Consider the following 15,854-nt stretch of genomic DNA (forward strand, 5'->3'; position numbering starts at 1 on the left):
GTCGAGTTGATTGATTCAATCATGGCTGAGGGTCGGGTGGGGAGTTATATAGCTGGTTTGTCGGGAACTGGTGCAAGTTACTCCACCTGATTGAAAACAATGAGCGTACGAGATACGAAATGACACGCCCTGTCATGGTAGAGTGTTGCTACCACGTGTGGTGAGCCGTTGAAGCTAACAGTCAATTCGCCGTACAGTTTGGATTTATCTCGTGAGGGTTCATGGAAAATAAAGCATATCATCCTCCTGAGCCGAGATGAATTGATCTCTCACGAGGCTCTCCATCATATCTTTTCCAGTTGGTCAGGAGGCCTCTAGCCTGGGACTTGTGCCCACTTTGACACTAGATCAAGCTGTCAAGTGATTTTTGTTTTAGATCCGCTACTTGTAGGGTATAGTTGGATTGTGATCTCATCTTTGTTCTTCTCGGCTGGCCATTTTTTCCATCTACCTGTATCATCCGCACTCACAGCATCCGGCTAAGTTTGAAACGCTATACGACGTGCTTCTACCGGTCTTTTCGGCATTAATGATTTGCATCTAGACGTTTATCCGCACACGGAGCTACAGGCTGGTGTGCAATCTTCTCACCTGAAGAACGGATATCACCGCTTTTTGTCCACAATAAACCCAATCGGTCGAGTCGGACACCACCCCTGTTTTGACGTTCAAATTAGCCACTTTCGAAATCCATAAATGGATCATTTGACAGTGCCCTGGTGTTTCTCACTAGCACCATTAGCGCAGACTGAGTTTGTAATGGCGCGCATAACGTTGGTTTAGATCCGACCTTCTGAATCTAAACACCTTGTGAATTTTGGGAGATTGGGCCCTACAACGTTGTTCCTCCAGCCACGTGGTGATGGAGAGCTATCAATAATGATAGCAATAAGCGTCATGGCAAGGTGAAAAGCGGAGGAGCTTCGCTTCCACGGATATTGACGACCTATAACTGGGACATTGAATCTTATGGCCGAGAGGTGTAATTTCTTCTTCTCAATGAGTTGGAGGGTTGGAGGGGTTTCCCCTTGACGAGGCTTCCCATTGACCAGTACAAGCCCTGTCATATCGTCGATTGTTTCAACGTCGCAAGTCTTGGCTTTGCACGGGTACGGCGTACGGCGCCTCCTAGGAATGCAACCAAGACTACAGACCCCTGCCAAGGCAATGCATGGTCTTGCTTAGCTGTTGGCGCTCTGCATGACTTGCTGAGTGCGTTGGAGTGTACCTGGAAGTTCCTGCATTTCTCTCTTGTCTCTCTCTCTCTGCTTAACCCCTAATTCGGCTATTAGCAAAGGCAGCCATTGCCAATGGTGAGCCTCTTCGCGTCACAAACTCCGCAGCTTGTCTCAGTTACACCCTCGTGAAGAAAATGGGGACCTCTGATTTGACCGTCTCCATGAAGAAGGTGCGCCAAGTAATTTTTGCTACAAGTGCGGAAGGCGGAGAATATACGGCACATGGCATGTAGAGCAATTGCTTGTGTCTATAGACCAGTACGAACACTGTTGTGTCTGCGGACAGTAGCTACTCGGAAGTGTCTATGCTCGTTACCACTCTATCTGCTTCAGTTGCATTATCTTTGAGTGACAATTAGCATAGTTGCGCTAAGCTCTCATATATCAGTCATCATCAGTCATGGAGTAATTATCACTCTTGCCTGATTTTTCAAGATCGACACCGACGCCATCTCGATCTTTTCAAAAAGCCAAAGTTTGTCGGCTCCAAATCTCCGAAAGCCTAATGACGTCACTGAGAGTTGCTATTCGGCAGGAACGTTGAGACACCTATACAGCTCAAGCAGACCGAGGTGAGTGTGGACCGAGGAAGGTCTCAGGTGTGGCTAAATGCATTACTTGTTTCATCAGTCGAAATCCTTTCTCCTTTTCCTCAAATCCATGGTCTTTTGAACGTGTTTCATGATTAAACCTCCTTGTATGTACATACTGGTATGTACAAATCTTTACACCTTCATATTCACCTGTGTTCCAGCGTCGATGGAAGATCTGAGGATAACGATTTATATCTCTGGATCATTGATTAGAACTGTTCTCTACAAGTGACTAGGATCTCCTAGTCAGTGCTCTCTGAGGCACGCGTCTGTTGGACCAGCCTAGGGGGCACAACACGCCGTCACCAAGCTCTTACAATTCCTAACCTGTTGTCGGATAATCAAAGGGGTCTTGTATTGTAAAATCGGCGACGTTTTCACTGATTGTTGTGTTGTTCTTACTAAGCACAATCAGACAAACCTGATGTTTTTTTGTTTTTGTTTTTTAATTCTAATGATTCTTACACAGAGTATTGTTGATGAGGAACTGATCTGAACTCTACCATGCCTAAACTACTTGTAGACCCTGAAAGACGCGTCCACCAAGTCCGCCGTCTCACCTGCGTCACTCAGGGTAGACGAGAACTTAATCTGTCGCGGGTTCGATTCAGACTTGGAGGGTATAAATACAAGCATTTTGAAAGTCCGTAAAATAATCGGTTCTAGATTGTTTCGGTAGGGGTCGTGACCCGTTGACAGCCAAAATCGTTTCTGGAAGTGTCTAAGACAAGTCTAAGACAACCTAATCTACTTGTGGAAGGGCGAGTGGCTTGAATGGATGAAAGTGGACCTTGGTTAGAACATGAAGATGTATATGGACATACTATTGGTATTTTTCTCATCAAGTTTGTTAACTCTTGGGTGTTTCTTCTCTAAGAGTATGTACTTTTCGGAGAATTGCTTTGGCTTGTGTTGTCTGTAGCTTCACCTCCTCCCAAACTTCGATCTTGGCTGCGATGTCTTGAAGACATATCGTAGATTGATAGTCACGGAGCCTTGGGGAAGAGAAAAATCTTCATCCGGTCCTTCTTGTCTTCGAGCCTCTCGAGTTTCTCTTATTTATTGTCTCCAAATACTGGAATATTGACCCATAAATCGCGGTAGATCCATTGTGACATGACATGATAGGGCTATCCCACCTCTGCTGTTCATATAACTGATAAAAAGAAAACAATTTATAGCTCGCCCAGTCACTCCCGAATACTCTTCAGACTCTATGATCTTCTTGCTATTGATGTATCGACGCTTTGCATATTGTTGGAGCGTTGTGTGGAGAACCCAACCTCCAGTGTTTACAATAGAGACGCCTTGGAGATGCATTAGGAGTGCCTTTGTTGGTGCTCTTGTTTACCCACTTGTGTGAGCAATCAAGACGTATTCGTACTCGCTATATATGGATATGCTTCCAGGCGTCAGAAGCTATCCTCAAAGCGTCCCTCGTCTCTCTCAAGAATAACACAAACAAAAGTCCTAAAGCATCGAATCGACATGATAGCGTAAACCATTAGGGCATATCAACAGATACATGGCGTGGCGTATTCGCACAAAGAAGTCTTCATCTTCATATTTTTGATTTTTGACTCCAGTCCATGTTTGGAAAGCAAGGTCCAACAGAACTTTTTCTCTGTGCCTAAGCCACAAACACTTCTGCTAAGATGATGGACAGTCCATGTCCCTGTTTGAGATCTGGTCAAACGGTCTAGTTCATAACTTCTTTCAGTGGCTTGCTTATGAATGTTTACAAATGCGCAAGTCACAGACGTAAACACCACCCCTACAGTACATACGTACATTCATACACATACATACTCCTACGCACAACAACTACTCGTGCCTTCCACATCACGGGAATGTGAAAGTGCCCCAGACTGTGCCTGGCAGATCTGATGCACCACCGGCCGTAATGCAATGAGGGTCTGCGCAACATGGCCGGAAGAGGTTAAGCGAAAGCATGTTAGTCATGTAAATCTTCGCCCAGTTGGTATCCAAGGTTATGGATGAACTTTCGTTTCTTTGCTACACTAAGTTGTAAATAACCTTGACTATGAACCTTTTCGACACAATGGTCGTGTGTGTCGCTGCAAAAGAGATATGAGACATTATTTATTAGTATTAATTCTAGCAAACAGGATATCATGTCGAGGTTGAGCCTTCCAAATGACCTATGTGGGCGTTCAAGAAGCAGATTTTGCTGTGTTCCATGTCGATAATACTGGTTATTCAGCCTCTTCCTGTAGATACATTCCGGAGATCGATTTAGTGGGGGTTGGAAGTCGATCATTCAGGTTTGTGTTGAAAATCTTTATACAATGCTACGCTGACAACAGAGATTCACAACGGCTACAATTCGCTCAGCATGAATACAAGAGAAGAGAAGAAGAGTATTAAAATAAATAGCAATTTTGAAGCGCCGAAATTAGTAGTTGGTATCATAGGGCAGGTTAAGTCGGGCCTTCAAGTCTCCTGGAGGAATAGAAACAGCAGAAGGCTCAGTTTGGTTTCCACCATAGGGTGTGAAGGACTGCGATCCACCACAGCCAGGGCTTCGGAAAAAGTATGAGCTGTGGACCTGCTTGTCGGAGTCGATGTTGGCGTACTGGTACCAAGGGATACCATTGGCGCAGAAGCCGTTGTTCTGGCCCTGGCAGAAGACCACGTTCTCGGGCTTGGTGGGCACGTTAAACTGGTTGATGAACACCTCTCCAGACTGCTGAGTGTAACCGTCCCAGAAGGGGACCTGGGTTACGGGGTCTTCGTATCGAGTGACCCGGTACATTTTTCTGTAGGGAGAGGAGGAGAGCTGATCTCCAGCAGTAGGGAAGAAGAGAGAGTCGACGTAAGAGGCGAATGCAGCGTTACCAACTCGGGGTTGGCCAAAAGTGACAACAAGAGGGTCTCGACCGTTGATCCTGAGAGAAACACCGTAGAGAAGAGCAACAGCTCCTCCCAGTGAGTGACCAGTGACAACAAGCTTGTAGTCGGGGTACATAGACTTGTAAAGGTTGAGTCGGCTGTCGATTTGCTTGAAAGAATTGTTGAAAATACCCACGAATCCAGCATGGATAGAACAGCCATGGCAATCGCTCTCAGCGTTAGTGTCGGTGGAGTTTTTGAGGCCGTCAAAGTCGACGTTGGAGACCTGCCAGGTGTTGAGGTCAGCGGCAGAGTCGGCCTCGCTCTGAGTTCCTCGGAACACCAGGATCAGCTGCTTTCTCTTGTGGTCAGCAGCCAGGTATCCGTTGGCAGTCTGATGCTCGTTGATTCCGTAAAAGCTGTACAGCAGCTCGGTCTGAGAGAACTCCTGGTCGGCACACAGGATGTTGTTGCAGACAAATGGCGACTTGACCTGAGAGTAGAGCTGGTTGTTTTTACCCATTCCAACACAGTAGGAGACGGAGCAGTACTTCCAGTAGTGCTCCATCTCGTGCACAACGTCAAGGGGAGCAGTGGCCACGGTTCCATCGGGCTTCTTGGGTCCAAAAGGGTTCAACAGCGCGGGTGGAAGCAGTCCAATGGGCGAGGCTGTGACCAAGCCAACAAACGAAGCAATGGTGGCTAATCTCATGATGGTATCTTGGGGTTTCTGGTGTTGGCGTGTCTTGAGGAACGGCCCTAGGATATATATGTACCCCTCCCAAGCGATCCCATTGTACATGTCGATCCCAAAGTCTTTCGAGAGGAGTCGAAATCAGCGCTTAGGAAGCTGAACTCTGGCATGTGTAGCGCCTTCTTTCAGTAAGAAAACAAAGAGGCACGCTTGTACTTTCCGGCTGATCTGTCCGCATACGGGGGGCGATATGGTGCTGTTGATGCTCCCGAAGTCATCGCCGTTCTGTATCTGATAGTGAAACCCCCTGCTGAGGGATCGTCATCAAAAGACTGTATAACAATATCGCTTTTTAAGTTGTTGTGCTTGTGCCCATGCATGAGGCGCGTAAGAAAGGTAGGAGTGCTGCCGCCAGGGAAAATTCGAGGGCACAGAAAATAACAGGGAGAAAAGCGGCAACCACAGAAAAAGGACACTGGCACCGGTTATCGCGAAATCATCCCCCACCGGTGTGTATGACGCGTCGTCGTCTGAGCACGACACACTCTTCACACCCTGCATTCCAGGGATGTGTAGATCCAGCGATCTGATCCAAAAGCAACGCCCTCCCAACCTATTGTGGGAAATTTTGAGAGCGCTGGCCAAAGATGTGCAAAGACAAAGTGTAAAGATGCGGTGAAAAAGAACCGAAAACGCCGATCAATGTAGCCTCAAGAGTCAAGAGAGAGAGTCATGATAGCCTGGTGAGCGGCGGCTATAGGGCTGAGATGACGATATGTGATTGTCAGGTTGCAGGAAGGCATTATGACAGATGATGTCGTCATCCAAACGCTGATTCCACTGCTCGTATCGTCGTCACATTAAGTTCGCGAAAATAACGCGGTCGCTTTCTGTCGTACCAAACATTGTTGCTCAGGCTCTTACACCCTGTCTGTAAGGGACGTGCTTGCTGTGTGGACCCTCTCCCAGTACGTTAGTAGCCAGCGTGACAGTGTGAACTGAATAGGAAGACAAGCTCAACTGTTAGGCTCTGTTCCATGCGTTGGGAGAGTGGAGGCGAAGACTAATTATGTAGGGTTGCATTGACGTATGTATACACACGAAACGTGAAAGTAACCGCCCAAAATATTATCCACCTGTAAACAATGGTATCGTGCCCACTAATATGCAGGGAAGTAGATGTATTTTGCTATGCAGCGAATGACACGTGAAATCATGCTTGCGCTGGTGGTACAAATCTCACCTCAAGCCAGTATACTCGCCCATACAGTCTCCACTTGAAACACCTCACCTCAATCTTGGCATCCCAGACTCTGGTTGCTACCCCGGACAAAGAACGAAAAGTCGTCGCTACCAAAAGATCTTCGCTAATTTTTTTCCCAGCAAACTCGCCAAGCTCCTTTAGGAGGATTAACGGCGTAAGGGAGTGGGGAAGATCGGGCTCATCGATAAAAAAATTTCTATACCATTGCAGTATGGATGCCTGTTAATATCAACAAGTCCATTCCACGGCCTGCAGGGTGCACCCTTGTCGACTCGTGTGTGGTTCTTTTAAGACAATATGCTGCAGCTGTGTAACCGAGTACGAAAACACACGACAAGGGGGCCGGTAGCTCAAGGCTGTTTGGCAAGCCAGGGACTCTGTCTCAAGCCGTGAAGAACAAAGAAAAGAGATCAGGGCGTTTCGTAATTAGCTTATGGTGCCGAAACTAAAGGGCGAGGAAGACTTCGCTATTCAATCAAGAGCGGAATCCTTGCTGTTCTCGACAGACAGATGAGTGTATCTTGTACATATACTGTACTTGTACTTTTGAACCGGTATGTCTACTTTAACAATTACTTTTTATATTCCTTTTTCTTTCTCCCTGCACTGAATGTTTGCTTTTGCACGTTTCAAGTCTCGTATTAGGTAGAACCAGACATTGGCAGATTGCGAGGTGTAGCTATAGTCCGTCTCGTGGAAGGCATAAATATCACCATTGTGAATCTGACGCAAAAATATACGACATCAGCTATTTCTGAACCCACAATAATCCAAATGTTAGCAACAATACCATAAGTCGTTGTCTCGGGGGAGAAGCTTTGAGATCCATTATTAATACGACAATTCTCACCTTTGCTGAGAAGTCTGTCTTGAGAAGAGAGCATTTCACGAGGTCTAGACCTACTTAACTGGTGTATGTTAAATTATATATTTATTCTTTTTAACCCGTGACCTTTGTGAGCTTCAGTATTGGCCGTTACTGCGTGTCAGGTGCGGAAAGGTCGTATTTGCGCTGTGATTCGATATATCAATGCTGGAGAGTGGGAACTTTATAATTGGGAGTTCATTGGCATAGTTGGAAGTTAGTTAGAATATTACTGTGAACAACGCAGTAGTTGATTAATGTACCATATTTATTGCCAAAAAGTCGAAATAATATATCACAATGGCTTAAATACTTATAATATCGTAGTTTTACTTCCATAATAACCCCATTAACGCACCATCTCCCCATTCGTGAAGATTGCTTATTAAGCTATCTCAGAACTAAGTTGGGTGATGCAGTGCGGGTGTCAACTCCACACCATCATATTATACGACATTCACTATCGCACACAAACCTCATGACAGCAGCAACCGACAATTGGATACAGAACGTCATCCGAGCCGGCGAAAACCGATCCAAACTCGAACCGCTTCTGGAACAGCGACTTAAGGTCAAAGGCAAGTCGACCGAGGTTCTGGAATCATTCAAAGACGTGACCCGCTTCTCTGTAGTGTGGGCCAACGAGCTCGTCCGTCTGAGCAACGAGCTGGATACGTCCATCTTCCTCTACTATGTGGACACCTTCTTGCAGCAATTCAGCATCCAGCGACTCAGCGCCTTTCCCCATATTCTGTCTAGTCTACTCGACCAGTTCAGTCACCATGTCATCAGAGCCAAACGACCTCTTCTGGGCCTGTCATTATTACAGCCTAGATTGCCCGACAAAAACACCATCACCCCCATGCATGCGCAGCTGATGCGTCTCTCTTTCGAAGCCAACAAATGCTCCGTTGGCCTGGAAGTGCTCGACCGGGAGTTCCTCTCCCTGGACAAATGTGCGACCCGAAACGACCTGGCTCTATTTCACTTCTACGGAGCTCTCGTCTACATTGCCTACAAGGAGTGGGAGAAGGCCGACGACTTTCTAGCCATTGCCATTGAAGCAGGAGCTACCCAGACCACAACTCGACCCTGGATCGTCAGATTCGCCTACTCACGAAGAATCCTGCTCTCTCTCATTATGGGCACACCTCTTCCAAAGATCCCGAACCCCAACAGCTCGGAAGTGTCGCCCTCAGATGACCTGCTGGCCAGAGATTGCCACCCATACCACGCACTTGCATTGGCAGCTCATTCATCTGACCCCAAACAGTTTGTCCAGACAACAGAGGCACAAATGGAGACATTCAAAAATGAGGGTACGTGGCAGCTGGTTGTCACGGCGCGTCTGTGTTTCTTGCATGGTCAGCTGAGAGAGTCGCATAAGGCATATTCTCGTGTGCCTCTCAAGGACGTGTCTGCTGCCAGTCCCCGGATTCTGTCCAACTACGGCCGAATTGACGAGAGTAATGATGCATTTGTGTTTGAGACCGTCTGCTCCAAGGATCCCACCCGGGAAACGGTGCAGTTGCTGGACCAGGTTGTGCGTATGAAGAATTTGGTGGAGGAGAAGGGCATTGCCACCACCAACACGTCCAAGTTCCTAAAGTCTTTGCATGATGTGGAACAAAAGCGGGAGGCCCCCACAGTCACTCTAAACATGGCCATTAGTGATGATGACATGTTGTAGGGTGGACTGTTGGGTCCATGATCAGGTTTTTCCAAGTAATTTTATAAGCATACAACTCATACCCTGTACTTGAACTTGTACAAGCGCACAAGTGCATCATGGCATTCACCTCCGATTTAGCCACTGTAAAGGAAGATACCCAAATAGTCACACAAGATACAAGTACTTGTACCAGCATTTGTATTTGTACATACACTATGCAAAACAAATCAGTCAGTTTACTATATACAAAATACTATTTACAAGAGGACTTATTATGCCGTGGAGGAGGGCCCAGAACCCGCGCCTGACTTTGAATCGGCAGGTTTAGATTCTGTTGGTGGCCTTTCAGGCGAATCCTTATTCGCTGCCATCTTACTGAGTGCTGCCGAGTAAGTGACAGTAGTCTCATCATCGTCGGGCAGACCAAGATTGTCCCAAGAGTCCTGAGTCATCAGGTTGTTCTCCATTCTGCATCGGAGATACTCCTTGGCCAGCAGTCGGCATCCTGCGGCATTTCGACCCTGAGCTAGCTTCATGCATTTGAGATAGTCAATCATAATATGAGAGCATTCTCGGTCGTGATCGAGAGGAAATGATCCTCGATCTGGTGCTGTAGTCTTCTGAGAGACAGCTCCAGGTCCACCTGAGTTAGTTTTGCGTGATAAAGACGTCTGATCCACACCCATAACACTGGGAAAGTAATTACATCCCACAGAAATACTTACCAGGTCCCATAGACATTTTGAAATGATGTGTGTTAGATGTTGTATGGTGACGCCAGTGTCGAACTACAGAAGCTTATGATGGAGTCAGGGTTAGGGGAGGCAAATTTCGAGAGCACAAAGCACAACAGCTCATAATCGTGCATGCATGTGTATGCACGTTTGGTTCTACATCGTGAATAGATAGCAAATGGAAACAGCCACTAACAAGACAGTCATTTGTCCTACAGCTACAATATAGTAGTCTACTCTTCCCGTATTTATCATAACCAAATCATTTAACAGACTACTGCAACCCATGTAGCCTAATGTCTATTTTTCCTCCTCCAGTTACTCTAGCTCAAAAGGATTGGGAGCCAAGTTCTTATGCGCAGAATCGTCGAAGGGATTGTTGTTGTTGTTGTTGTTGTTGTAGCCGTCATCGCTGTGTTCGTCAGTACGGTACTCGTCTGCATGACGCATCTCTCCGTGTCGACCTCTCTGTTGAGTGGTATCGTAAGCTCGAATGACCTTCTCCTGGCCTTCATCGGCCTGCGAGAAGGCAAAACCTCGCTGCTTTCGCATTCGCTGTACCTGTCGCACCTTTCTGATGGCCTTCTGGAACTGCTCCATTCGTGGCCGGTAATCGGCAATGTTGTACTTTTGGATCTCCTGCACGTAATGGTAGGCTTGGGGATCGTACATTCGCCGGTAGTACTTCCACAGCATGTCTCTGAGCAGGCAGATGGTAGGCAGCAAAAAGGTCATGGCCCAGTACACAATGGTAGGATAAGTGTGAGCCAGAACGCCTCGGTACTCTCTTGACACGTTGATCATGGGAGCCACAGTGGCGTATGCAGGGAAAATACCGATCCAAAGCAGGAACGAGCCGGGAATGGCAATCAGCGTAAACTTGGTCCACATATTGGTCACCAGAGCAGCCTTACCGAGGGTCGTTAGGATACACGAGGTGAAAAGAGCAGTACCCCAAACCCAATGATCGGTAGTGAGACCGTTGGGCAACTCTCTGGATGTCATGTATACACCGCAAGAACCAAAATACAGAATAATGGAGTGGTAGAAACCGTTGGCAACCCATTCCCAGAACTGTCGAACGTTGAAGAAGGCTCGATGCTGACCAAGCTGGTAGAGCTGAGGGTATCGATCAAGTAAACGAGCAGAAATGAACTGGTCAAAGATACCAATGACAAATGGAGGCAGAACGGTGAAAAAGACATTGTAGAAGGTGATGGTCCACGACTCATAAATCGACTGACCGGAAAAGCCGTTGAAGAAGGTGTACCAGAACTGGGTCATGTACAGAGCAATATTCTTGTAGAAAGAGTACAAAATGGCCTTAGACAGTCGCTGGTAGGACCAGGCTCCATGTACAAGCAGCAGCTTTCGCAGGTATCGGAACTGGCCAATAGACACATCAGCAGACCGGGCGGCCTGCATACCCTCCATACCAGAAATACCAACACCCACGTGAGCAGCTTGAATCATAGAAACATCATTGGCACCGTCTCCGATAGCCAGAAGCAAGTCGGAGGTGTATCGCTTGACCAGCTTGACAACAAGAGCCTTCTGAAGAGGCGAGACTCGACAACAAATGACAGCCTTACAAAGCAGAGCCAGTTCTAGGAATATTTCCTCCATCTCGTCCTCAAGAGCGAATCCAAGAGACTTGCCGTCGATTACCAGAGCCAGAGAGTCACTGTCGTTCTCTCGCAACCCTTGTAGGGCAGCCAGTTTCTTCTGGATATTATCCAGAGTAGAAGCCGAGTCTTCCTCGTTGATAATCAGAAGCGACATGTCCTCAGACAGCAGCTTACAAGACATTCCAATGTTGATGGCGGTCTCCTGTCGGTCACCGGTGAGCACCCACACCTTAATTCCAGCAGACTGGAGAGTGTGGATAGTCTCAGGAACACCATCCTGAAGCTTATCCTCAATGGCTGTAGCTCCGAGGAGGAACAGGTTCTTCTCAATATCCTCAGCACAATCGTCGAGTTTCTGGGCTCGGTTGTTGAGAGTGGTCTGAGCTTCCACGAAACGCTTGTTCCACGCAGCATATTCCTCGTCAGGAACAACTCGGACAGCCAAACAAAGAGTTCTGAGACCTTCGGCGGCAAATCCCTCCAAATGTCGCATAGTGGCGTCTACGTAGGGATTGTTGGGCGCCATACGCTCGAGAATAACGGTATCTGCACCCTTGCAATACAGTCGGATCTTTCCATCAGGGCATCGCAGAATGGCAGACATTCGCTTTCGGGTCGAGTTGAACTCACAGACGTTGAGAAGCTCGTACTCCCGGCTCTCGGCAGGGTTGGTATCTGTATCGTGTTTCACGTCAACTCCAATAGTCTTGGGTTTTCGCATAGCAAAGGCATATCCGAGGGTAGCAGCACCGTCAACAAGAGCACCCTCATCGGGAGAAGCGGCCTGGTACTTGATTGAGCCATCGTCTCGAATCTCAGGAATGACAGTGTGACAAGTAGCCAGCAGAGTGAGGAACTCCTGGATGACTCCTGCAGATGCATGCTGAGTAGTGGATCGTTTGAGCTCGTTGAAGTCGTGGAATCCGAACGAGTCAGGGTCGTCGGCGTTGTTATCGTCGTCCTCGGTCGCTCGTTGGTCCTCGGGAACCTCCTCTGCATAAGCTCGCCCGGCAATAGAACAGGCCTTGAACTCCATAATGTTTCGAGTCAGAGTACCTGTCTTGTCTGAGAAGACGTAGCCAATCTGGCCCAGCTCTTCAACCAATGAAGACGATCTGCAAACGGCAGGAGTGTCTGTGGGTCGGTAGTACATGTCCAGATCAGAGGAAATTAGGTAAGCCTGGTAGAACTTGATGATTTCGACAGTCACAAACAGAGAAATTGGCACCAGGTTAGAAAAGAGAATCCAGTAAGTGAGCAGATCGAGGAAGAACTGTGCTCCGAGATTCAGGTCCGCCAACATGAGATAACTCAGCTGATTGGTGTTGACTCTGATCATGATAACATTACCCAGAGAGGAAACCACGGCCAGAACAATGAGAATTGTAAACAAAAAGATGATCTGGATGTTCAGCATGTGTTCCACGGCCGTTCTCTTGATAGGAGCAGCTGTGGCGTTTCTCATGAGCTTTGTTTCGTGACCAGTGAACACAACCAGACCGTGGATCCATCCGGTGTTTCGCAGAGTGGCTCCTCGAAGCAACATCTGCTCGGGAGACATGGGAATCGGGGGCCGTCCGTCAATCTTCAGGGTCGCCTCATAAGTGTAAAGAGAGGAGTTGGGTAGCTCGGAATCTAGCTGGCCTCTGACTCGAGAAAGCTCACTGGGAGACACGTACGGAGCCGTATCTCCGTGAGCCTGTTTGATCTTCAGGTTGGTCTCTCCGTCCAGGTTGGCAGTCTCAATGTAACACAGACCCTCGGGTTCGGAAGATGCCAGGAGGACCACATCGGCAGGGATGGGCTCTTCAGAGTCCACCCGCACAATGTCTCCCACTGCAACATCGATCCACTTCCTCGCCACAAACGACGATCCTTCTAGCACGTAGGCCGTTGATGAGTTGAGCTCCTTGTCGGCAGCCGCTCGCTTAAAGTCCTCCACCAGCTCCTTGACAGCCGACACAATCAGCACCACCAGCAGCGTCAGAATCGTCGTCCATCTGTTTGTAGGCGATACGTTGGGCACCTGCTGGATGCACGCGGTGGCCAGAAAGAACAGGTTGGCATACTTGGAGAACTGCTCAAAGAAGAACTTTGGCAGGAACGTAAACAGGTTGTACTTTGTGGTGGAAATGTGGTTATCACCATATCTGAGCGCAGAGTTGGCGTCCGGGTCATTGAGATGCACAACTCGCGGTCCATCGGGGCCCCGCTCCTCCTGGTGGCCTCGCATCCGGTTCCACATGCGTCGAATGTCGAAATCGGGCATACTCATGGTGCTTTTTTTGACCTTTGATCTGATTTTCGTTCGGTTCATTGTTCCCGAAGGTCTAGCATCGGAGATTCCGGCATTGATCGACTCAGCATCTCTCTCGTAGGGAGTGCGTTCGTTCAATGGCAGGTCCATCTCCGAGTAGTCCGGGTCTCCAAACCCCAGACGCGCCTTCATGTTTCCATACATGCTGTTCCCTCGCTGTGGCGGCTTTTCCATCGGTCGCTTGCCACTGTCGCCGTATGCATCGTAGTCGTCGGCCTCGATAAATGTGTCGCCATCTTGTATGCTGTCAAACGGCGTCAGAGTAGGTCTGCTGGAAGACGGACCCGGTTGGTGTTGGTGTTGTGAGCCCCCAGGGCCTTTGGGCTCGAAGTCGTCGTCGTCAACATCGAGCAGGTTGAAGTTCTGATACGACATCTGTGTGAGATAGTGGATATTTGGGGCGCAAGATGCTCTTTTAGTACTCACCGTTCAGTCGTCTTGTGATGGTCTGCTGCTCCAGGTATAAATTTAGACTTGCATGTTGGAGGAACACGTACGTACATGTCTATAGGGTTAGGGGGGGCAGTGCCCCTGGTGGTGGCGACTGTGGCGAGAAAACAGGCCATTGATTTGGTCAACTCTTTCCGCCTACAAGTAGTAAACACGTGTTTAGACTGTACCTTTCGCGCCTGTTACGCGTCTCTATAACCCACACAAACACGTCATACATACACCATTACACTTGTTTGCACGTGCGGCTGGTAATACACACGCCAGAGTGCAATGCTGTAACATAGGCTAAGGTCTGTAGAGGTATAAGTGTCACATCTTTGGGTCTTGTTTTGAAGCAGAAGAGCCGAGGTTGGCTTCAATGAAACTTTGTTTTGTCCCTCAAATTTCAACAGATTATGACCTTCTATCTATCAACCCCAGATACTTGTATAATATTTGTTCCGATTTCATACTATTTTTTTGTTACATACCACTTGCACTCGCGGTCCATATTTCTGGCTCTCCCAGACAACCTAAATCAAGACTGGTTGATTAGATAATCTCTCCTCAGACTTCAAAGCGTTACCCGGACGTTGATTGAGGAGCAGGAAGAAAATATACAATAAGGTTTCGGGGTAATAGTAAAGATATATTCATAAATCGAGTTGCTCGTGGTTTGTGAAGACATTGTTTACATATTTCAAGACCAAATCACCCTAGCTCTTCGCTCGTCTCAATATTATTTCCAATTACTCACTTCATACTCCCACATATGTCCTTCTCAAGACGTTCTGATATATACCACGAGGCAACGTTAATTTCTGCTGGCCAAAGTCCCAATTGATCACATGACTTGTCCCGATTAGGAAAAACAGTCACCCACTCTTTCCCAAGCCAACTTGATATTTTGACACTCTCGAATTTCTCTCTTTCACGACAGCACGCAAAGCAGACACAATGTGAGTACTTGGTACAATGGTGTGACGAGGTGACAAAGCGACGATGTGGCATAGGCGACACAGACGATGTGACGACGATAATATCGACAACGACTTTCGACTGAAGACGGCGACTTTCGACTGAAATCTTTGAATTTCGAGGAGGACTCATGAGGACCCGATTTCAAGCCATCATCACCGCAATCACCACGACACACACACAAACATGCCAGCACCAAGCCACCGAACATAACTAACTCCAGGACTAAGCGAACAAAGAAGGTTGGAATCACCGGTAAGTACGGTGTCAGATACGGTTCTTCTCTCCGAAGACAGTGCAAGAAGCTCGAAATCCAGCAGCACTCCCGATACGACTGTACCTTCTGCGGTAAGACCACCGTTCGACGAGGTGCCGTTGGTATCTGGACCTGTTCCGCCTGCAAGAAGACCGTTGCCGGTGGTGCTTACACCGTCTCCACTGCTACCGCCAACACCGTCCGATCTACCATCCGACGACTGCGAGAGCTCGCTGAGGCCTAAGCGTTTCGTTTAGCCAAGCAAAATAACAAAAATGTATTTTACGTCTGGGTTACCAGGCTTATTTAACTGACGATTTGTAGCTGCTG

The 15,854-nt window shown here is 47.8% G+C and overlaps 6 protein-coding genes across 6 annotated transcripts; 2 read left to right on the forward strand and 4 right to left on the reverse strand.

Moving 5' to 3' along the window:
* Positions 1-4,247: 4,247 nt before the first annotated feature.
* Positions 4,248-5,486, reverse strand: YALI1_E40970g (uncharacterized protein; the record flags this gene model as incomplete). The annotated part of the gene is made up of 1 exon (XM_504776.3): positions 4,248-5,486. The coding sequence occupies one exon, from the start codon at positions 5,484-5,486 to the stop codon at positions 4,248-4,250; it is 1,239 nt and encodes a 412-aa protein (XP_504776.3).
* A 33-nt stretch (positions 5,487-5,519) lies between these two features.
* On the reverse strand, positions 5,520-5,939 carry YALI1_E40972g (uncharacterized protein; the record flags this gene model as incomplete). The annotated part of the gene is made up of 2 exons (XM_068283192.1): positions 5,520-5,669; positions 5,712-5,939. 2 exons carry the CDS (start codon positions 5,937-5,939, stop codon positions 5,520-5,522), a joined length of 378 nt encoding a protein of 125 aa, XP_068139293.1.
* A 2,046-nt stretch (positions 5,940-7,985) lies between these two features.
* Positions 7,986-9,197, forward strand: YALI1_E40995g (uncharacterized protein; the record flags this gene model as incomplete). Its single annotated transcript, XM_504777.1, has 1 exon — positions 7,986-9,197. One exon carries the CDS (start codon positions 7,986-7,988, stop codon positions 9,195-9,197), a length of 1,212 nt encoding a protein of 403 aa, XP_504777.1.
* A 254-nt stretch (positions 9,198-9,451) lies between these two features.
* On the reverse strand, positions 9,452-9,865 carry YALI1_E41014g (uncharacterized protein; the record flags this gene model as incomplete). The annotated part of the gene is made up of 1 exon (XM_002143063.3): positions 9,452-9,865. The coding sequence occupies one exon, from the start codon at positions 9,863-9,865 to the stop codon at positions 9,452-9,454; it is 414 nt and encodes a 137-aa protein (XP_002143099.3).
* A 366-nt stretch (positions 9,866-10,231) lies between these two features.
* On the reverse strand, positions 10,232-14,233 carry YALI1_E41057g (uncharacterized protein; the record flags this gene model as incomplete). Its single annotated transcript, XM_504778.3, has 1 exon — positions 10,232-14,233. The coding sequence occupies one exon, from the start codon at positions 14,231-14,233 to the stop codon at positions 10,232-10,234; it is 4,002 nt and encodes a 1,333-aa protein (XP_504778.3).
* A 348-nt stretch (positions 14,234-14,581) lies between these two features.
* YALI1_E41061g (uncharacterized protein) lies at positions 14,582-15,768 on the forward strand (the record flags this gene model as incomplete). Its single annotated transcript, XM_068283193.1, has 2 exons — positions 14,582-14,586; positions 15,492-15,768. 2 exons carry the CDS (start codon positions 14,582-14,584, stop codon positions 15,766-15,768), a joined length of 282 nt encoding a protein of 93 aa, XP_068139294.1.
* Between the last annotated feature and the right edge of the window lie 86 nt (positions 15,769-15,854).

This window comes from Yarrowia lipolytica, chromosome 1E (genome assembly GCF_001761485.1).
Source record: "Yarrowia lipolytica chromosome 1E, complete sequence".
Taxonomy (NCBI): Eukaryota; Fungi; Ascomycota; class Dipodascomycetes; order Dipodascales; genus Yarrowia; species Yarrowia lipolytica.